The sequence below is a fragment of the Sceloporus occidentalis genome, unplaced genomic scaffold (assembly GCF_023333645.1).
Source record: "Sceloporus occidentalis isolate IW3139 unplaced genomic scaffold, rSceOcc1.0.p SCAF_6, whole genome shotgun sequence".
NCBI classification, from domain to species: Eukaryota; Metazoa; Chordata; class Lepidosauria; order Squamata; family Phrynosomatidae; genus Sceloporus; species Sceloporus occidentalis.
The window spans coordinates 31,072,639-31,096,104 of NW_028316986.1; the positions used below are offsets into that span (position 1 = coordinate 31,072,639).

The 23,466-nt window shown below is 39.3% G+C and overlaps 1 protein-coding gene across 2 annotated transcripts in view; it reads right to left on the bottom strand.

The window, feature by feature from the left end:
• The window catches only part of LOC149310567 (extracellular tyrosine-protein kinase PKDCC-like), a 141,195-nt gene that overhangs the window by 108,113 nt on the left and 9,616 nt on the right, over nt 1-23,466 (bottom strand). For both annotated transcript variants that reach the window (XR_016281683.1, XM_089529200.1), the window contains exons 2-3: nt 4,483-4,605; nt 1,820-2,091 (exon numbers count right to left, since the gene is read on the bottom strand). Coding sequence is in view for 1 of the 2 variants with exons in the window: in XM_089529200.1 (XP_089385326.1) it covers nt 1,820-2,091; nt 4,483-4,605 (395 nt within the window). In the remaining variant the exon portion in view is untranslated. The remainder of the gene's footprint in view (nt 1-1,819; nt 2,092-4,482; nt 4,606-23,466) is intronic.

The following is a 23,466-nucleotide window of genomic DNA, read 5'->3' on the forward strand; positions in this document are numbered from 1 at the left end:
TAATAAATTTAAAGCCTTTTCACAGAAATAAAGAAAACCTTAAAAAGTGGAAGTAGACTGTTCAATCTTTAAAAATGTTAGCACCTCTGAAAATAAAGAACAGATAAGAAAAATTAATATGGGAGAACCTAGAATCCTACTGGCATGATCTATTAAAGGATATGTAATTTCAATGTCTCACTGAATTTCTCCAGCCAAATTGCAAACTATTATTATAGTCTATCAACTTTCTTTTCAGGGTTCCTTTTAACAAGGCGGATAGTGCAGGCTCAGTATAAACTGAAGCACAAGACATAAATATTAGGTCACAAGCAGATTGGTAACATAAATAGGACACTTCAAGCGATGCTGCTCTGTTCTATATCTGATCTGAAAAGTAATGAAAAACATTTTCCTTACATGCACACATTGCACTGTCATATAAAAGGGGGAGCTAAACATACCTGGGAAAGAATATAAAAACACCCTCTGCGTAGTATTAATTATATAAATGAAGTCATCAAAAAGGATTAATACAAGATTCTTTGTTGGCATCACTGTGGATTTTGGGAACAGAAAAGGGGAGCTGGACCTAAGCTCATAGAATCATAAAGTTACAGGAGCCTTGCAGTTTCTCTAACCCATTTCTCAATCTGTGATCCTTCAAACATTTTGGACTCCAACTTTCAGAGACCGAAGCCAACATAGCTTATGGTCAGTGATTCTGAGAATTGAGGTCCAAACATCTGAAGGGCCAAAGATGGAGAATTGCTGATTTAGGCCAAACTGCCCCCTCCCCCCAGCCAATGTAAGAAATCCAGGTCTAGAGCATCCTCAGTGGATGACTGACCATTCTCTGCTTGCAGATACAGTATGCAGTGAATCCAGCCACTCCCAAAATCAGTGGTTCCTAGTGCGGGAGTTTGATAACTCCTAGCCAGCATGACCAATTATGAGAAACTGGAAGTTGAAATTAAGCATCAGTTGGAACCTCCCTGGTTGAACATGGCTGTCATAAATAGTTGATTTCATTGCTAATATTGCCTTACTTCAAAAAGCATCTCAGCCTTACTTCAAAACGCATTCAGCTAAAATCTTAACACACATAAACCCAGTAATTAAAGCTTCACAAACTAATCAAAAAGCAGAAACAAGTCTTATTTTATTGAACTGTATTTAAAATATTTCTCAGCCACCTTTTATCAGATAGATTCCAGGGTGGTATGAAATACACCTTTTAAAAAAAAACCAACAACAAAAAAATAATAATAACAGCCTTCACAAGAATTATGAAACAAAAGCAAAAAGTGAGTATAAAAACTACAAGAGTGGGACAACACAGTCACTTAAAATTTCACAGCAAAGATGTCTCAATGTCAAAAAGTTATCAATATCATGACTAGTAATAACTCTTTGGGGAAGGCACTCCAGTCTGGCAGTGCCACTGAAGAAATGGCCTTTTTCTGAGTGCATATATCTGCCTTCCCCAACCTGGTACCCTTCAGAATTGGATGGATTGCAGTTCCCATTATCCCTAATCAAAGAATATGATGGCTAGAGCTCATGGCTCAGGCTGTGTCTGGGGATGGAAGGAACCTTGGAGCCAGTCTAATCCCCTTGCTCAATGCAGGATCTACAGTATAGAATACAACTGCATTATCCTTGACAGGTGAATGCCCATCCTCTCTTTAAATACCTCCACTGAAGCAAAGCCACCCACCTTACAGGGCAATCTGCTCTACTGTTAAACAATTTCCATGCATAAGGAAGTTTCTTTCACCCAAGTATCTTTTTTGAATTTTCAGCAGTCATTGCAGTCAATTTCTAGTGAGTTTAGTACCTGTATGCATTGTAAAGATTCCTCTTCTCATTCATATTTTGGCATTTGCCCTCAACAGTACAAGGAAGAGTGAAATTTCTTGCTGGGAACTCCATGAAACAGTCTCTGCTGCTAATGCAGGAAGTCTCCTCCGTGCTGGCATCATCCAGATCTGTCACTTTTAGCTCTCCATCCACGATCACAAACTGCCGAGGTCGAAAATCCAACAGAGTCACAGAACCAAGGGGGGAGTGGGCCAGGTAATGCAGAAGCTGAACTAAGCTGAAGCAGATCTAAAATAACAAAAGCCAAAATTGTCACATGTGGCTTTCCTAACAAGGCAATCCAAATGGGTCTGTTTATTGTTATACCACATAGAAAATGACAACAGACCTTCAGCCTTCTTCATTATGAGAAACAGACTCAATACCTAGGAGTGCCAAGTGTGTGCACAACAAGTTCTCTGCACAACCATCTCTTGTCTCTGGCATACGCCTTTGGCCCTTCAAGGTCCCAGAAGAAAAATGAAGATGCATACATAAATCTTTTGCAAACAGACTTGGCATGCCATATAGCAGTGCAATCCTGCAAGATACATTTCAAAGCCCACTTCGTGTATTGGCTTTCTAGATGGTGCTCACCCCGCAATGCCAGGTGGAAACACTAGCAATTTCCACTGAGTGCAAGGAGAAATAATGCTACAACAGAGGAGTGCATTTAGCTCTGTGTTGCTGGACATAAAATAAGTCTCACAGTGCAAAACACAGTGCATGAGGGTAAAAACTTCTACAGCCATTTTATGCCAGAAATGTGTGAAGTTTGGAGTGCAACTAGAACAGGTATCAACAAGCAGCACCTCCAGGGCAGCTGCCAAGGCCACAACATCTCAATGGAATCTACTACTACCTTGACTCTTACCACAGAACTTCCACATCCAGGAGATTACTACACACAGCTTGAAATAACGATTGCAGTGCAAAAAAATGGCTGTGGCAATACTTATCACATGACGCCATCTCCAACCTGTAACTGCTGTGTACCCAAAGTATGGTTTGGCTGTCCTTTTTCACTGACAGGGGAAACTCATCAGTCAGCTTATAGCCCTCAGATGCAAAACATTGCTGCCAGGGCAGTTGTGATATTGGCAGTCACTTGGAGCCAGTGTTTCCTCTCCTGCTCACTATTTCCAAACAGACTGATTGCCTTCACCCCCTCCCCCATTTCTTTCCTTCTTTTAAAACTTAAATTGCAGTTGCAGAGCTCCAGAACTGCATGAAAAGGTGAAAGTAATAATTTTTTTAAAAAAAACGCTGAAAGTAATTCTGGATATGGCATAGAACAGGGTGGCAGGGTTAAGGAGGAGTATGGAAGACAGCACAATGGAAGAAATGACCCCAACAACTGGCAAGATGTGTGATAATGCCTGCTCTGGAACCATTTTCCATTTTTTAAAACTGACACAAATGCAGCAGGATCAGGACTCATGTGGCAATGTCCCTAGTGGTTTGAAGGAAATATTTATATTTCTGGCATTTCTCCCTTCTCCATGCTTTTCCTCTATGCACATTCTTGAGCAGGGATAAAAGCAACTACAGCATGGAAATCTAACTTTTTCTTGGTTTAGCCATAAACAGTTCAAAAGTAGGTTATCTGAGAGATCACTTTTTCCTCCAAATTCACTTAATGTGGAGAACAGCCTTTTCAGTTGTGATACTTGCCATGAGAAGACATTTCTCTAATGAGATCAGGTGATTCTATGGCGCTGGCTAGATGGGCCCTATGGGGCACCATCGTGACGTGTGAGGGGTGGCGCTTTCAGATGCTTCTTGCCCCTCGCACGTGACGGGGCATCAAAATGGCGGTGCCCTGTACATACAGGCGCTGCCATTTTGACATGACAGACACCTAGCGTCCGCACTTCTCGGCACCCTTGTGATGCCGCAAGTGCGCCATTGGTGCCTTGCGGCGTCACAACCACACTACAGAAAGAACCCGCTTTTTGAGGGTTCTTTTTTCTGCGCGAGGGAGCTGCGCAGTTTGTCCGCTGCGGCTCCCTTACGCAGCAAACCAGGGCGGCAGGAGACCACCCTTTTTGGGTGGTCTGTATCTCGCCTATGATTCTATAATTCTATGAGTTCACAGTACAGAGTGATTCTGCTATAATCTAAAGAGTTGTTTGCTTGCTCAGGCATTTACCAGAATCATAGATCTGAAAGAGATCACAAGGGCCATCCAGTCCAACTCCCTGCCATGCAGGAACTCAAAATCAATGCATCCCCAAAAGATGGCCATCCAGCCTCTGGTTAAAAACCTCAAAAGAAGGAGATTCCACTACTCTCTAAGGGAGTGTGTTCCACAGTCAAACAGCTCTTACTGTCAGGAAGTTCTTCCCAATGTTGAGCTGGAATATCTTTTCCTGTAGTTTGAATCCATTGCTCCAGGTCCTATTCTTTGGAGTTGCAGCAAATAAGCTTGCTGCAAGAATGCAAATAATCATTCTTTATCTTGCCACTTATATTTATTGATTTTCATGAATCATTTTATCATTTCTTGCTAATTTTATCAACTACTTTTGTTCTGTTTTCTTAGTCTGAATTCACATTGTAAAATGCTTTGGTTTTTCTTTTTAATGGAAAGTAGAATAAAAATTTTCCAACACAAAATAAACAATAATAACTACTTACACGAAATCTGTCCTCCCAAGAGGTCTGTAAAAGCTGTATCATCTCCAATGGTGAACCCAATTCTGTGATGGCAGTCAGTGTATTTGAAATGTCATTGCTGTCTTGATAACAATATCCATAGAGCTGTGAGGGCAGAGAGTGGAAAGGAGACATAACAAAATATTATTTGCATGAATAATATAAGTTGTACCTCTCTTATCCAAAATTCTGAAGTCTAAAATATTCTGAAGTCTGAAAAATTTCCACATAGGTGGCTGATATAGTGACACCTTTGTTTTCTGATGGTTCAGTGTACACAAACTTTGTTTCATGGATGAAATAATTTAAATGATTATGTATAAAATTACCTTCAGGCTATGTGTATATGAAACATAAATGAATTTAATGTTTAGACTTGGGTCCCATCTCCAACATGCCTCATGATGTATATGCAAATATTCCAAAATCCAAAAACATCTGGATAAGGGAGACTCAACCTATATCAGCAATTTTTTTTATCTCACCTTTCAAATACATATCTGAAATTCAGTGCCAGTGATATGATGGTAAAGTTTTGTCAATACTCTGTCAATTCAAGCAGTAGAAAGAGAACTTTTTCAACATCCCAGATTCTCCCTGCATTATAGAAAACCAATACATCTTGAAAGACTAGTTCATATATCCTAGTCTTTTGTGAATGGAAACAGGTTGGGGGGATTTTCACCATCAATTCTCCACTTAGTCCAAGATCTGTTTACACCTGAGGAGTCTCTATGGTTCTATGATTCTATGGTTCTTTTGTACACAATGGAGATACTATTTGAAGGAGGGGAAATATACCCATGCCAATAAGTGATATTCCCTCAAAGAAAATAATAGATTTAAAAGGAAGATTTTCCTCAATATCTCAACAATGGAGGGAAGGATTAAATTCTCATTGCATAACCACTGCAATCCCAGTGATTTCCAGTTCTTCCCAGTGGTTGCTAAGAAGATAGAACTGTAATGCAAAGTCTCATTGAACTTCATTCATAGTACAACCTGTAGTCCATGTGAACTAACAATGACATTGAACACACCTGCCCAATATATCATTTGAAGAGAACATGTACCATACAAGAAGCTGGATTCCTCCCATGCATACTTACTGTACTATTTTCAGATTGGGTTCCATACAAGCCCCTTATTTCCAACCAGCTATTAACTTTTAAAAAATTGTTCATGGGCTATTAATATTCCGAACAAGACATGACACTTAATGTGGCCCTTAGTAGGTTTCAGATCCAAAGCTGCAGAACATGAAAAGTGCTTGGCCTTCATTCTATTATTAGTCTCAGTTAGAGCAGAACCATGAAATCTGTATTATTGACATAAGTGTTGACTCACCATTTGACATTTGATTCAATGGGTCTACTCTAGTTGGGCTTATGAAAAGAATTTGGGGCCCTTGATGCATCAGGACATGAAACTTTTGTTCCCTCTCCCACCATGTTGCCCACCTCACCACCCACCACTCCATGCTTCCTCTGTGGCATACCTACAACCCTGATCTGTGGGGAAGGTGAGGCAACACATGGATGAAAGGGACAGGCAGAAAAGAAATAAAAGAGGCCACAGCATCCTTATTTTCTCCTGGCACTCTGAGAATTTTAAAAGCAACTGAATGTTTCCTGCAACTGAATATTTCCTATCTTTGCATTTTGAAATGTTGTGCCAAAGATCCGCTTTTTAAAAATGAAATATTAGGCAAATTGAATTTTTAAAAACAGAAATCATCAGTAGTAGAAGGCACTTTGACATCAAATATGTATTTATGGCAATTCAGTGCACCTTAATCCCTAGAATAGACAACTCAGAAAGGGCTCCTATTGATGTCTGGAATGAAAGGTGACCCATCTTCCAGTGATAAATCTGGAAAGATGAAATACTTTTTGACACTCAATTAGAATATCTAGCACTATATTCTAGAACTATTTGTATTATTTTTAAAGGGCTTATCAACACTGATTTTCCATCAAAATGATTTTGTTGTTGTTGCTAATTGCTGTCAAGTTCAACTTATGCCAGCTCTATGAATGAGAGACCTCCAAGTCACCCTGTTAACAGCCCTGCTCAGGTCTTGCAAATTCAGAACCGCAGTTTGTGTCTATGCACCTCGCTGACTTCCATCTAAATACTGAATGGCAGAAGAAACACAGCAAAGAGGAACATCACATTTGAACAGCATGCATCTTCAGAATTTTGAAATCTCTTTGTTGCTAGCCAGACTGTTCCTTTAGATTTCTCTTCGTGGTGGTTTAAGGGGAAAACTACAAATTATATTGAGAGAAGTAACCCTTTCACACATCCACTCCTCCAAAAGCAAAGGTCAGACAGAATACAAAAGGTGACATTTTCAAAACAAAAAATAAAAGGACCTTATTAAGCTGTCAACAATGGGTAAGGATATACAAACAAAACAATCCCTCTGGGTTTAGTGAGATTCCCAAAGCTAGATTTGTAGAAAAGTGCATGCCGAGATAAGGCCTTAGCAAAACTGTTGCTTTTCATTGCTCCAAGTGGAAAAGGGAGAAGGCAATGAAAACAAAATGCTCCTGAAAAAATCAGTAAGCCAGTTTCTAGTTAAAATGATTATGCAAATAACTGCCATGAAAGCAGTTGGAGGAGACTGGAAGCAGTGCTGCTGCTGCTGCTTCTTATGATGATGAGGAGGAGGGTTGGAATCTAAAGTTGGGGTGGCTTGGGAGGTCTCCTATTTTAAAAGGGTCTGCCTGTTCTCCCTTGCTGTCCCTTACGCCTGCAATTTCCTCTAAAGTAGTGCCACGTTCATTTCTTTCTCCAAGCCCCTCATCAGAACCAACTACTTCCATGAACCCTTTGGCTTAACCCTTTAGTTTTCTTCTAAAAGTGAACAAAAAAGCTGGCGGGGGGGGGGGGGGGGCTGAAGGTAACCACACTTTTCCTTTTTTTTTTAATAATCATTTTTACTGAGAATATTTTCAAATATAATAAAAAGTTACACATATTTAAAGAGAGGAAGAAAGGAAAAAGAAAGAAAAACAGACAAATAAGAAATGAAAGGAATAAGATAGAAAAAGAAATGCAATAAATAGTGTGGCTTACAACTTTCTTTTCAGTAGTTATACACATACATAATAGTCATACCTCTCTCATTATAACTACAGGTTGAATCTCCCTTATCCGAAAAGCTTTGGACCAGAAGTGTTTTGGATTTTAGATTTATTTATTTTGGATTTTGGAATACCTGTATTTGGTTATAACTACATAATGAGATATCTTGGAGATGGGACCCAAATCTAAACACAAAATTCATTTATGTTTCATATACACCTTATACCCATAGCCAGAAAGTCATTTGATATAATATTTTAAATAATTTTGTGCTTGAAACAATGTTTGCATTTCTCTTCAACACATTTTCTCTGTCTCTTCCAAAGCTTGGAAACATTACTTTCTTGGAATGCAGCATTCCAGATATCCCATCCAGCAATGCTCTGGGAGTTGTTGACCAAAAAAACATACTGTTTCCCACTTTGGCCCCACACACAAACATGCAGAGAGAGAAAGAGAGAGAGAGTATACATTTAGTCCACTGCAATTTGGAAATGTGAATAACTCCCACTGCTCATGCTGGCATTCTGGGAGTTATAGTCTCAAAGTAACCTTTCCAAGCCCGAATTTAGACACACATACATGCATAGTACAAAATTAGACTGTGAGCCTTGGAGGCAAGAAATTTGTCTTTTTGTTTATGTTAGTTACTAGGAAAGTATCATGCCAACACTATAAATAACAACATAACTAGTGATTCTGCCAAATTCAAGGGTGAGGGCGGGTTTGGGTTTTAAATTTGCCCAGCTACTTATGTTCATCCAAGCCACAAATCAAGCTTCACTCCTCTCTTTCCCCAAATTATGTAAAAGCTACCGGCTTTGGAAATGTAGTAGTACATTCAGGGGCCCTTACACACTTCACAATTGCAGCATTATGATTCCATTTTTAACTGTCACAGTTCAGTCCTATGGAAACCTGGGGTTTGCAATTTAGGGAGCAGTATCCAGAATGCTCAGCCAGAGCACTCCTCTAGTTCATCTAGTGCAAACTACAAATCCCAAGGATTCCATAGGATGCAGCCATAGTAACTGAAGTGGAATCATAGTGCTATAATAGTTTAGTATAAAATTGCCCCTGGTTATCTTTTCCTCTCACTACAGGAGATATTGCGGACTGCAACTGGAGGAAGGGAACAAATACATAATGGATGGAGGGAACAAATAGATAATGGAAGTAGCTGGGAAGAGGTTGAGGGAAGTGGGCTCCCTTTGTCCAAGCGGCTTGGACAAAGGGAGCCCACTTCCCTCAACCTCTTCCCAGCTACTTCCATTGGACCAAGCCCCACCTCCCAAAACTCTGGAACCAGCATCACAAGCAAAGTGGAACAACATGTCTATTTGTTTGAACACCAGTTATATTTAATCCTCTTAAGCTTCATGTATTGCATTACCTGTGGTTCTGTGAAATTAAGCACAGATCCTCATGGGTCTCTTGATCCAACAGCAAGAAACATTGACCAAATAACCCCCTTTAATAGGCTTGCCAATTTGAAAATTAGAGAGGGCTCCACTATCTACAATCACTGCATTGTTGTTGTTAGCTGCCTTCCAGTCAGCCTCAAATCACAGCGTTCCTGTGGATGAGACATCTCCAAGACCCTCTGTCCTCTACCACTCTGCTCAGATTCTCCAGGCTCAAGCCTGTGGCCTTCCTGACTGAATGCAGCCATCTGACTTGTAATATTCCTCTCTTTTATGTTGCCCTCCACCAGTCCTAGCATTGCCTTTTCTAATGAGTCTTTTCTTCTCATGGTGTGTTCAAAGAACAACCTCAATTTTGTCATCCTGGCTTCCAGGGAGAGTTCAGGCTTGACCTGTTCTAGGATTCAACTATTTGCTTTTTTGGCCATCCATGGTATCCTCAGTACCCTTCTGCAGCACCACATTGAGAATGAATTGATTTTCTTCATATCCCCTTTCTTCACTGTCCAGCTCTCACATCTGTGCATGGTGATAGGGGATACAATGGTTTGGATGATCCTAACTTTAGTATCCAAAGTTATGTGTTTGCACTTTACAATCCTGTCTAGTTCTTTCATAGCTGCCCTTCCTAGTCTTCTTCTAATTTCTTGACTACACTCTGGTCAATGTTTAATCCAAGGTATGGGAATTCTTTGACTATTTCTATTTTTTTGTTATCTTAGTCATTATTTTTGTTTTCTTAATATTCAGCATTAAGCCTACCTTAACACTTTCTTCTTTGACTTTCTTTAGTAATCGTTCCTGTTCTTTATTGTTTTCTGCTAGTAGTAAGGTGTCATCCACATATCTTAGATTATTAAACAGTGTATAGATGCTGAAATTTCAGCAGGGGTTGCTTGCCATGCAGCTCCTGCTGAAATTCCCTCTTCTACATAATCATTAAAGGGACAGGAGCCCTCTCCAATTTTTACTCTGGCATCCCTATTATGGAATGAGACCTAGGAATGAGTGTCATAAAAATTACTATTCTACTTCTCACCTAAAGCATACTAGACCTAATTCCCAATCCATCACTTTACCACTGACATCACTGATGTTGCAAAGCTATCCTACTTGCCTTGCCTTTCCACAGGCATGACATCAGGCAAGCAGAGAAGAGGAGAGAACCCGCTGAATAATTATTTTACAAGGCTAGTGCTAGAATCTTCCTATCTATATTACATCCAGCCTTCATCTATGTGAAAAGCCATGCATGAGAACAAAGGGCCTGGGAGATTCCAATAAAAATTTCTTTATTATTCCACATCACTTTTTCCAACATCGAGTCACACTGGCTCAATTTAAGGGATTTAAGCTATAAAATATGCAAGACTGTTAAATTCAGGAAAGAGGGAAAGAAGGAAGGCCTAAAGCAGCTGTTTTAGGCAGTCAGTTTGGGGTGTCAAGGGAAAAACCAGCAAATTTTTAATTTTTCTTATAGAATGTTTACTGACAGCAGGAGATAATATGTAATATTTTCTACCTCAGATGCTAAAATAACTTGTCTGGCCTTGGGAATTGGATACCTTGACTGGAGAGTAGGGGCAAAGAGATGGGTTGTTCCACATCCAGTAACAATGTGTCCCAAGTCAGACATGGAGTGGGAAGCAATATACCTGACCTACATGCCAAATCATATTATTCATTCATTTGGACATTTCTATTCAGTCTTTCCATAACTGCCCAGCTCTCACATCTGTACATGGTGATTTGGAACAAAAATATCAGAATGGTATTTTGGAACATGGTGATTTGGAACAAAAATATCAAAACCCTGAAAAATTAAAACAAACCTAATATTAAAGGAAGACAGTCAGTGTGGTGTACTGGTTTGAGCATAGGATTAGGACTGAGGAGATCGGAGTTCAATTGCCGCTCTATCACAGAAACCCAATGTTGACCTTGGGTGAGTCAGACCCTTTCAGGCCCAGAAAAACCCATGATAGGCTCACCTTACAGTCACCATAAGTTGGAAATTACTTGAAGACACACAAAAAGAACTTTGAAGAAATTAATAATACAACAGCATCTGAGTGGCTCCTCCTGAAAAACGCACCAACAGCAGTTGACAGTAAGTCTATCAAACAACACACATGATTATTTCTCAGTAGCCCCCTCCCTTTCATAAGTATGAATTACTTTTTTTAAAATTAACCACAGTAAATGCTCTTGGCACCATGATTTTCAGCAACAGAGGATAAGTAATAGGCCACAGATTTCACCCATAGACATACTCAGGAACTTTCCCTTCTCGTGGAACTTCAAATAGTGCCTGCAGTGTTTTTATTTTACACTAGCTATACAATGCAAACATGTATTAGTTTTATGCCCTCTTAATTGGATTTACTCCCTCCAAAATCTGTGTAAGGAATTCTGAAATAGGGTGCCTCAGCTCTCTTCACAAAACAACACTTTTCAGCATTCCCAAACTGGGGAAGGGGTGTGTGTGGAAAGACTCAAGACAAGCTTAAATCAATTTAAACTTGCTCTTGAGGTAGACACACACTTTAAATCTTGAGACCTTTTCTTGCATAAAACTGTCTTCTATTCTAAACTTTGGTAGCTTGGAAATAACCCTAAAATCAGTAGCAACCAGTCCCAGAACAGGCTTTGGTGAAGAAAAAAAAGCAGAGGAGGTTGCAAATCATCAGCTTCCCTGAAAGAAGCAGCTACGGAGAACAGAACCTCAGGGAGTGATTTACATGACACACATAACTGTTTCGACAAATTAGCCTGGATTCGTTTTTTAGAAAACTGTTCTCAGAGGAAGGATGGTAGGGCTTTTCAGCCAACATGCTCAGATATATTTGAAGCTGTGGAGAGAAAGCAATCCCCCTCTTGATAACAGGTCCCCACATCAACTTCTCCATTGCCCATCACCATGTTTTCCCACCATCCAGAAATGATGTTCGGTCACTTCAGAGCAGAGGCATACAGCTTGCCTAATAATGACATGAATAGTTCTGCCTGGTTTACAATTGTATCAGCTCCAGGCTTCCAGCAGCAGCAGAGCTCTCGCTAACAGATCCTTTCTTCACTCTTAAAAGCTCAGGATAACATCTGGGCCTTTGGGGAAGCGTTCTTGCAATAAAGAAGCACTTTGTGTAATTCATCTTTCCTCGCCAAGACGCATCTGTCTGCTCCTTCGGCCCACCTCCTGTCTCTTTCTCTCTCCCCCTTAGCCATGCCGCTTCCCTTGGGCTCTGCAAGGCAGAACAGCAGATGGCCACCTTCAGTGAATCACCAGAAGGTGGCACTACTTTGACCTCTCCCCCTTTTAACAAGAATCAATTTGAGATGCATGCATCAACTTTCCCATCTGCCTCCCTAGAGGGACACTACCTGGCACTTTGCTTTGAGACTTGTGATGGAACTAACAAGACCCACTGCAAGTTAGCAAAAGCATGAATACAGTACATGTAGTTTAGTGGACTGACTTTCTTTTAATTTATTAAGTGGGATCAAAGATTGATAGGAATGGAGAATGCCACCAGAAAATCAGAAGATTAAGAATGAAGAGGGCAGCTATGAAAGAACTAGAAAAAATGCTAAAATGCAAAGATATACAACTCAGCACAAAAGTCAGACTCATACAAGCCATTGTATTCCCTATTACCATTTGAAATGTGGTGCTGAAGAAGAGCCAAAAAGACAAACAAATGGATCCTAGAGCAGATTAAGCCAGAAAATCTCCATGGAAACCAGGATGACAAAATGGAAGCTGTCATGCTTTGGACACATCATGAAGGCATGACTCACTGGGGAAAAAACAATAATGCTAGGAAAGGTGGAGAGAAGCAGAAAGAGAGGAAGGCTGCATGCTAGATGGATGGACTCTATTAAAGAGATCACTAGTATGAGTTTGCAGGAACTAAACAGAGCAGTAGAGGACAGGGGATCTTGGAGATATCTCATCCACAAAGTCGCCATGGGTCAAGACAACAACAAAACAACATTCTCTCCTTTATCCTGTTTATTTCCTGACTTTCCTCCAAGCAGCTCCAAATAAGCAAATAGCATTTCCTCAGCATGGTGTAGTGCTTTGAGCATTGGGCTATGACTCTAGAAATGAAGGTTCAAATCCCCACTTGGCCATTAAAACCCACTGGGTGAACAAAGGTAGACAGGCTTTCTTTGAATTTATTAAGTGTAACAATATTCTCTGCTTTATTGTATTCATTTCCTGACTTTCTTTCAAAAAGTTCTGAACAGAGTACGTGGCATTTTCCTCACTTTATCCTCACTCTATGCAATGAGATTCAAAAAGATAGAAGGCAAGTACAACAGATGCAAAATGAACAAGGACGAGGCATTCACACTGCCCAATTATAGCACTATAACTGCCAGGGTTGCATCCTTTGGGATCTTAGCGTTTGTGGGGGGCACTAGGGTTCTCTGGCTGAGAATTCTATGTACCCTTCCCAACACTACAAATCCCAGAATTCTATGAGATTTTAAAGAGACTTTAAATGCCACTTATAAGTGGAAGCATAGCACTATATTTCTGTAGTGTGAAAAGGCCCAAAAATTTGCAGAAAATTACTCCATAGGAACCACAGCTGGGCAGTTATTTAAAATGAAACTTCCCCATTCAATTACACTCTGTCTCTGACATCACACTGTCACTAAAAAAATTAAAATGAAAAATGACTATTTTTTCAAAACAATAAATAAATTGGGAAACACCAGTGCTTTCATACTCAGAAGAAGGCAAGTACAACAGATGCAAAATGAACAAGGACGAGGCCACAGAAAGTTACTCAGGAACCTATTTGTTGACTAATGCATTTCAAATTAAATACCTGATGTATTATTCTGAAGAAAAACAGAACGTTAGGTAATCCATTCCAACTGTTCCTGAATGGCATGGTATAGAAGGTTAAAGATGTTTTTTAATTTTCCTTAAAATAACAAAAATATGAGGACATATTTTAACATGAAAGGTGCTGAGAAGGAAGATTACTTTTGTGGTTTTTTTTTTTTAGATATTGTCCCTTTTCTAGCAGCAAAATAAAATAATAGTAATTTAATAATAATAATTTATTGGCTGGACAGTGGAAGCTAAAAGAAATCTTATTTGTTTGGGGACAACTCTTGTTTCATTCTTCAAACTAGCGCTAGATCTTCAGATGGAATACAAATGTGTCTTTATCTTAAATATTATTCATTACATTTTACATTACATACAAATATTACATTTCTACCCCAATTTTCCCCCAAATAGCCAAAATATTACATTTCTATCCTATTTTTTTTCCAAAGAACACAAAACAACAGACCTGGTCCCTTATCCAGCCATTTTATCCTCACAACAAACCCTCCAAAGTAGCCTATGGAATTGTCATTGTGTGCCTTCAAGTTGCTTCCAACTTACAGCAGTCCTAAGGTGAACCTATAAGGGGGTTTTCTGAGGCTGAGAGTGTGTGACTCATACAAGGTTACCCGGGGGGGTTCATGGCCGAGCAAAGAACTGAACCCAGATCTCCAGAGCCGTAATCCAATGCTCAAACCACTACACCATGCTGGATCTCAGATACATACATGCATGCATGCACATGAACATATAATAAAAATAGTGGCATCAAATGACAATGAAATATACAGTATAAAGAAAAGTCTGTACCAATTCATTAGTGTCTGTATGAAAAATAAAAGCAGCAAACATTCACAGCAGTAGTCTGACTTACTGGTGATAACACTATCTTCCTAGTGTTGCCAAATTAATTAACACTGTGATGAGATAGGAAATGGTAATCTATTCATTTGTGCTCAAATTGATAAGCTCAAGCTTCTTGAAGAAGCCTTGAATTAGCACTTTTGTATTAGAGTAACTCCATTTTAAAGTTTCTTTGTGGGAGAATGCTACCTTCAAATCACCAGTGTCACAGCACTCAAATGTTCTGTCAGTGGTTCTGCATGTAGCCATTTCTGATGTCAAACATGTGTCCATCAGATGTCATGGCAAATTAAGGTTTCTGCAAATCAGGCAAAGTAGTGTGTTACAAGTAACATTAAAAACATAATGTAAAGGTTGGCAACATCATTGCTTTTTGGGGGTTCCTGCTAACTCCTTAAGCATTCCTTTTGGCTGGATATCTCATGGGCTTTCTGGCCATGTCTATATTTTTAAACAGTTTTTTAAATTATTTAAAAAACAATTAAAAATGATGCATTACTAATGTGCTAATAATGTGTTCTTCTTAAAGGAACTAGTGAGCTGTTACTTGTGGTAGGAGGGGGAAGGATTAATGACTAACACATTTTGTTTAAAAATAATGTTTCAAGCTTCAGAACCAGTGAGTGAAAGAAGGAATCAACATGTAAAGGAGAAGAAAAACAAAGAACACAAACCTGTAATAAACTTCATTCTCAAAAGTAGAAATACATAAACAGCACTAAATTTAATTGATGTAAAGCTCTGTAAAAAAAAAAGATCCTCATAAAAATGTGCATTGATTTGATTGGACTGAATTGGATTTATATCCCACCTTTCTCCAAAATGAGGCTCAAACTGGCTTATAATGTCAATTAAAGCAAAACAGCTAAAACAATACATGGCACAAAATTTTTAAAAACCATTGAACAAATCAATGTAATTAAAATATTACTTAAAGACAGGGATGGGCAAAGTCCATAGGCCAATGAGGCCCTTGGGACCTCCCCCTGCAGTAGTCCAGCTCTGCTTTGTGGCATTAATTTTAAATAATCAAGATCACTTAAATAACATATTACATATTAAAAACCTAGCATACCCATTGCATGTTGTTCAATTAAAGGCTGAAGGCCTGTTTAAATAAGAATGTCTTTGCCTGCCAGCAAAAAGACAACAGAAAGGAGTCCAACTGAGCCTCCATTGGGAGGGAGTTCCATAGTCTAAGAGCAACTACCAAGAAAGTTCTGACCAATTAGGACTACCAACCAATTAATCATTTTACTTGATTTATTCAATCATTTAAACAATTATATTGAAATTTCATGCTACTAAAACCTTGCCAAAGTGACTTTTTTGAAATGCTGAAAAAAAAACACAAAATTACTTGGTTTAATGAAATGCAAAGATAATTTTTAAAACTGCTAATTCAAGAAAAGCTACCACCTATTTGTTAAAGAAATTGCTCTCTAATCACTTTTGTCTGTTCCATCTATAAGATATGCTTTATGTATGAATTTCCTGATTAGATGAACTTTTCTGAGCCTAACAACTCTTCAGTGCTATTGTTCCCTAATACAATAACGCACCAGAAACCAAATAGGGTCTGGATTTTAAAGTATACTCTTAACTCAGAGGCCTACCAATTACTGTACCAATCAATCTTTAGTGGATTCATTTGTGGTTTAAGCTAGTTAAAGCCTATGGTCTTAACACACACAAGCTGTTTATTGGTCCAAAACACCTTACTGTTAATTCAATAAATTACCTGTTCCTGAATGTGCTTCATTAAAGTTAAGTCCCTCTAGGAGAAAGTACACTCCAACATGTGTATCTGACAAGTTTTACAATCAAATTGTTTGTTACATTAAGCCAGCAGCTACTTTTTTCCACAGTGGGGACGGGGAATTTGATCTTTTGGGGGGCACTCATGCAGAGGGAGGGTTAATGCTTCTCTCTCTGCTCAGTTCAGGAGTTATCCTCATCCCACCAATGTGACTACAGGACTCAGAAACCAGTTCCCATTGATGCCAAGAGAGATCTTTATTCTAAAACCTATAACCAAACCAAGGGAGGGAGTGGGGAGAATATTACTAAAACTGGGATTGGTTAAAGTATTAAACCTCCTTTTATTGTAGGAGGAGGATCCCAGTGAAAGGAAAGACTGGTAGCTACATCTTTAACTGTTAGTAGCCAAGATGACTAAATTGGGATTGGTGTACCTTGGACATATCATGAGAAGGCACATCTCACTAGTAAAGACAAGAATGCTTGGTGAGGGAGAAGGCACTAGGAAAAGAGGAAGACTACACTCCAGAAGGATAAACTCAACCAAGGAGGCCATGGCCCTGAGTCTGTAGGACCTGAGCAAGGCTGTTGATGATGGGTGACTTGGAGGTCTCTTATTCATAGGTTTGCAACACAACATCTTTAGCATAACATTACTTGGCCTGTTATTCTTTCATCTCAGTCTAACACATACATTCAACCAGTGTCATCACTAGGGGAGTGTGGGGGGTTCACACTGCACCAGGTAACACCCTAAAAGGGGGTGACACCACTGCTCCTCAAGCACTTACCTTTTGGCAGAAATGGGCTGTGGCATTCACCTGCTTCTCTTTAAAATGCTTTAAGAGATGGTGGAAGTGGGGTGAAGCTCAGTGGGGGAGAAATGAAAGCCCCCACCAAATTTTTAAATTTCAATTTTTTAAATCATCATCAGTTCCAATGCCATAACCATGTCACTACCTGATAGAAATAGATGCAGAAGATCAGTTCCATCCAGCAGCACCTAGATCTGATTGACCACCAAACACTCCAGCACTGTGACCATATAATATAAAGGTACTGTACTTGACTCCTCATTTGCTACATGTTGTATATAAATATTTTTTGTGCTCCAATAACATGGAAGGAAATGTGTGTGTGTGTGTGTTCAAGTCCACTATCAACTTATGGTGACCTGTGAAGTTTTCATGGGGTTTTCTTAGGCAAGGTATACCCAGAGGTGGTTTTGACAGTTCCTTCCTCTGAAACAGCATAGCACTTGGTATTCATTGGTGGTCTCTTATTCAAGTACTAACCGGGCCTGACACTGCTTAGCTTCCAAAATCAGATTTGTGGTACAGTTTTTACAATGAGACTGCTCAACAGAAAATCCTCAATTTTCACCAAAGTAAATTCAACTATGGTCCAAAACACACTGCAAAAATAATCCAGTTTGAGACCATTGGCACCATGCTGGAAGAGCCTGGGAATTGCACTTCATTGTCACACCAGAGCTTTCTAACAGAGAAGGCTAAATGCCTCACAAAACTAGTTCCCAGAACTCCCTAGTATTGAACCAGGACAGTTAAAACAGTATCAAACTGGATTATTTCTGCAGTGTGTGTTAGACCTATGTTCAGTGGGTCTAATTGCCAGGAAAGTATGCACAATACACACTCAAACCCCATTGATTTCAGCTACCAGGATCTAGTATATGCCCACCACCTTTTCACTCTTCATCATACTGTACTGGTAGCACAGGAAAATAGTTGGCAGGCAATTAGAGAAAGAGCTCCGCTATGAACATGCTTGAATGCATAAATCATAGTGAGCAGAATCCAGCTACCGTTAAGCCATTTAAGAGCTTTTGATTTCAGACAGTTAAGCTGGTGCTTAAACCTCTCCCACTGAAATCAGTGGGGCTAACAAGGCATATTTACTCTGACAGAGGTTTTGCTGTATTCATTAGTAAGAGGCTTACTTCTAGGTAAATCTGCACAGGACTGCATCTTTTAAAATTGCCTAGTAGTGACTGAATTTGTCTCTATGTGTGTTGACAGACTAGAACACTTGGCATGCGTCTTATTTATTGAATTCTCTTCTGCTGAATTTTACCCAAGGGGGCTTACAACAGAAAACCCCACATCAAGGAAAAAGACACATTGAAAAATAAAAATGAACATAGCCTAAAAGCACTGCTGTAATAAAAACGGCAGCCAAATTCCAGCTGCACTGCAAAAAAAAAAAAAAAAAATGGCTTGCCAAATCCAGTCCTAACAACAGAAAAGTGAAAGCCCACTTTTATCAACATGGATGCGGAAATCATCTCTACTTTTTTTACTGCTGTTTTTAAATCTTCACTGTCTGATTAAAAGACAAAAGGGAAATGGCTGAGCAGCTCCTCATAAAGAGAGAATTCCACCAGGTGAATGGGAATATATCACTTTTTCCAAGTGCCTTGTCGCTTTCAAAAGGCTCTTTCCTTCTGGTTGGCTCCAACAACATGACAACAATCACTTAAGACAAGCTCTTTATGACTGTTTGAGCCTTTGTGCAGACACACAAGACTTATAATTATCTTTGATTACAGTAAGTCAAACATTACCATTGTCTCTTTACAATCGGAACCATTGTTTGAAATTAACTGCAAAGCTACAGATGTGTCCAAGGAAAGGATGTCTCTGTCTTCATCCCCAGACTACAGTGATAGGCTGGAATTAATCTATGTGAAGTCACCATTATATGACTGCACAACAAAAGGGGGAAAAGAGATTCAGGTTATTCGTATCTCCCCCAATAGGGGAAAGAGATGGACAGGGCCGTCAGCCACAATGTTTGACAGAGAGCAACTGCAAAGCAATTAGCCAGGCTGCAAAATCTTTAGACACAATAAATCAGTGACCCAGATCCCTCCCTTTCTCAAATGCCCCTCATTATTAAATCAACTTTAATGAGCCACTCTTCTCCACTCCTCCTCCACCATTTCCTTTCATTCCAGACCAAACAACATTTCCATCTTGATCTGCACCTGCCCATCACAATGGATGGCACAAAAGAGCCCACTTGGTGTGGGATGGAGATCCCAACTTTCAATACCCTGGAAGGCAGACAACCAAATGATGGTTCTCATTATTAATCAATATATTTGGTAACAGTAGCAGTAGATGTGTTACTGCTAATCTAAGGGAAACACTACACCATGTATTTAATTAAATATAAACTTTGGTTCCTCTGCAAAGAAGACCTCTACAGCTACTCTCTTGTTCATGTGTCATTTTCACTCATTTTTATTTTATTTTTTGCTATGCCCCAGCACTTGATTTGATACATTTGATCCTCACAATGGGCTTATCAGCATGCAGTGCAAAGGGGGGGGGGGGGTTAAAAGATGACATTTTTTAAGACAATTGGCCTTTAAATTATCTCTACCTACATATTAGGAATATAGCTCACTCAATTAAAGAAATCTAAATTGATCAATCAAAAATTTGTATGAACTATTTGCATATTTATTCATAAATAAAAAATCATGACAGGGTGGCTTCTTTAGAGTGTGTGTTGTGTTTTAACTTTTGTAAGTTTTTATGTTCACTTACATTGTTTTAAATAGATGATTTTAATTGCTTTTAAAATGTTTACTGTGATGTTTTGAAATGTTTTTATCTTGTAAGCCACTTTGGGTCCCTTCCTGGGCAAAAGGCAGCATTGAAAATGAAATGAAATGAAATAAATAAATAAAGGTTCCTCTAAAGAAGTCATGAATACACTTTCTGTTTACATTTTGCAAAGTATTTTTTTTAAAAAATGCAGAAAAAGAAGACTTTGGGGCTGAACAGACAGGCCAAAATAAAGCCGCTTCGGGTCACTTTGGAGGTACGCTGTTTAAATGACACATGCCTCTTAAAATGCCAGAAGCTGTGCCAAAGCTGAGCTCCAGTCCTTAGGGCTGGAACATGGCTTTGGCGTGACTTCCGACCTCTTAGGATGCATGTGTCATTTAAACAGCGTACCTCTAAAGTGACCCGAAACAGCTTTATTTTGGCCTGTCTGTTCGGGCCCTTTATTTTACAACATTAACTAGCTACCATACAACAAAAACATTTAGTGGCTAGCCTGACATGCTTTTTTAAATCAAATTCTGCTGTACCTACTGCAGAGTCTGATGTTCTTATTTCACCCTCACTTTCTCTGGTGCCATTTCCATCTTTCCTATCCAATGTTCTTTTCGAGCCAAGGAAAAGAAGCTCATGATGATGTTAACATCCATGTAACTACTTAGATTTGGAGAGGGGATATTTGTTGCCCCGAAGAATCAAACTTGCCTTTGTAAATTAACAAGAAATGTTGGTCAACTAAACATTCATTAATATGAATTTTGAAAAGATACATTTACAAATAAAGTCCCAGTCTAGTGACAAGCGACATGGTAAGAAGCAGGAAGGGCACAGACACTAAAAGAACAAAGTTGTTATCTTACAGGCTGTCAACTGGATGAGATTTACAAGGAAAAAGCTGTGTCAGTTCTTATAAGAGAAAACCCACCACCACTTTAAAGAATGACTTGCAGGGATGCTGAGTTTGAAAAGGCCAAGGATGATATAGTGGGTAATCAGCAGAGCAAAGTCAGTATGTTATTTGTAGTGCTTGGAATAAAAATGATATTGTCATATAATGTTAGAGGGAATATCTGCCTGTTGATGCAATGCTTTCTTCCTAGGCTGTGATACTTTGGCCTTTGCACACAGAGTATTTAGAACAGGGTGGGAATCATATGTTGCTGAGTCACAATCTCCACCATTTTGACCACAGGCTATGTTCACTAGGGCTGCTGGAGATGCAATCCAGTATCACTGAGAGAGTTGCAGGATTTTTACCCCCAATTTAAAGGGTTCACTACCAAGTTCCTAGTGAAATATGGAAAATAAAGGGGAAATACCTGCATTACTGGGCTTTACCATTTCAGTATATGTCGGAGAGAGAAGATATTTGTTATGTATTTGATTGCTCCCACGCGTAAAATACTTTGAGGCAGCATATCAGAAGAAAGAACAGTGCCAAACTTTCCCCAATTCACTAATTTTGTATGTATGTAAATTATATGATAAAAATATATGGTCGGTAAGTTGCCAGGTCAAGGCCCAAGTACTGCATGAAAAGAATGAGCTCCTGTCACTATTCCCAGCTTCTGCCAACCTAGCAGTTCAAATGCATGTAAAAGTACAAGTAAATAAATAGGTACCATTTCACAGTGGGAAGGTAACAGTGTTCCATGCAGTCATGCTGGCCACATGACCATGGGATCATCTTTGACAATGCTGGCTTGTCGACTTATTAATGGAGATGAGCACCACTCCCTACAACCAGACACGTCTTGACAACTTTGTCAAAGCAGAAACCTTTACCTTTTTATTTATTAATTAATTTGACTGCCAACTGCTAATGGCCTGAACTAACCTGAACTGTTATTCTACTAGTATTTGGGTGAGGCTCATATATGTAGTCCTCCTCTGTGGTTCCCAACCTTTGGTCCTCCAGATGTTTTGGACTTCAGTACCCAGAATTCCTTACTGTTGACCAAGCTGGCTAAGGCTTCTGGAAGCTGAAATCCAAAATACCTAAAGGACCAAAGTTTGGGGAGGGATGCAATTATCAGCAAATCCCATCATTCCCCATCATTGGCTATGCTGGTAAAGGCCAATGGAATTGATGTCCAATATATTAAGCAAGGATGAGGCTCATGTAGCCTTATAAGTGTTCTTGGGCTATAAGTCACCAACATAACTGACGGGAGGCAGAGACAGATCATGACTTGTATGTTAGTCACACAAGGAACTCCTCAAAATGTAATAAAAGTCCTGATAAATTTCATCTATCATTAATTAGTTATCGCTAATTTGAATTCTTATGAGTGAATGGACTGTGGGTATAGATGGGAACCAGATTTCTTCTGGCTGACCTTGAAGTACTAGAGAATGTGGTAAAGGTGTTTTAGGGTCGTGACAAGAAATGCAGTAATCATTTAATCTGGAGCAAGGGAATGTGATCCTCCATGATTGTGCCAGTTATTTCCTGAACTGCTATATTCTCTGAAGATGCCAGCCACAGATACTGGCGAAACATTAGGAATAAACTCTTCTAGAACGTGGCCACATAGCCCGAAAAACCCACAAAAAAAAACTGCTGCAGAATGTTTTGAAATGCTGTTCCTACTACAGTTCTACTCTGTGTGAGCATGAGCCCCTCTTCTTCAGCTTCTTAAATTAGAAGGTACAAAGGAATACAATAGTACTTCCAATGATGGGGTAAGGAACATATGGCCCTCTCAGTAAAGGGTAGCAATCATGTGACTCTTCAGAAGTTGTTGGACTGAAATCCTAAGCTTTCTTCACCACTGGGTCTGCTGATGAGTTTCAGGGTCCTGATTTATTTTAGATGTAGTCAGTGATGAAGCCCTTGTATATGTGGCATTTCACATCATCAGCATCTTGTTTATTTTTTATCAGACACATGCATGAATGCACATACCCAGAGGTATAAACACAGAGACAGAGAGAGATTGTTTTTTCTGCCAACATATCAGTCCAGGTCTAGGGAGCTTGTGGCTTCCAAATGTCAATGATCTACTGCTCCAGTTATTCCTTACAACTAGCTAGGTAGGCTGTGGGATGCTGATAGAAACTGGCAATCCAATAGCATCTAGATACCTACTGGTTCCCCATCCCTTCATCAGTCCATTTTTCTTCTGTACCTTGATCATGCCAGCATGATTTTCCGTTAGCCAAAAACATTGTTTTTTGTACTGTAACTCTGCAAGATATTAGCTCGCTCCTTGTGTCTAAAAAAGCATGGGAACCTCCACCCTTTTGCCACATTGGTGGTAAATATAAAAGGATAACTATATGATGTTAAAAGAGAAGGAATTTGCTGTAAATGATCTTAAAAATGTGGGTTTAAAATTCAATAAAGAGCTGTAGCCATTCCCAGTTCTCTGAT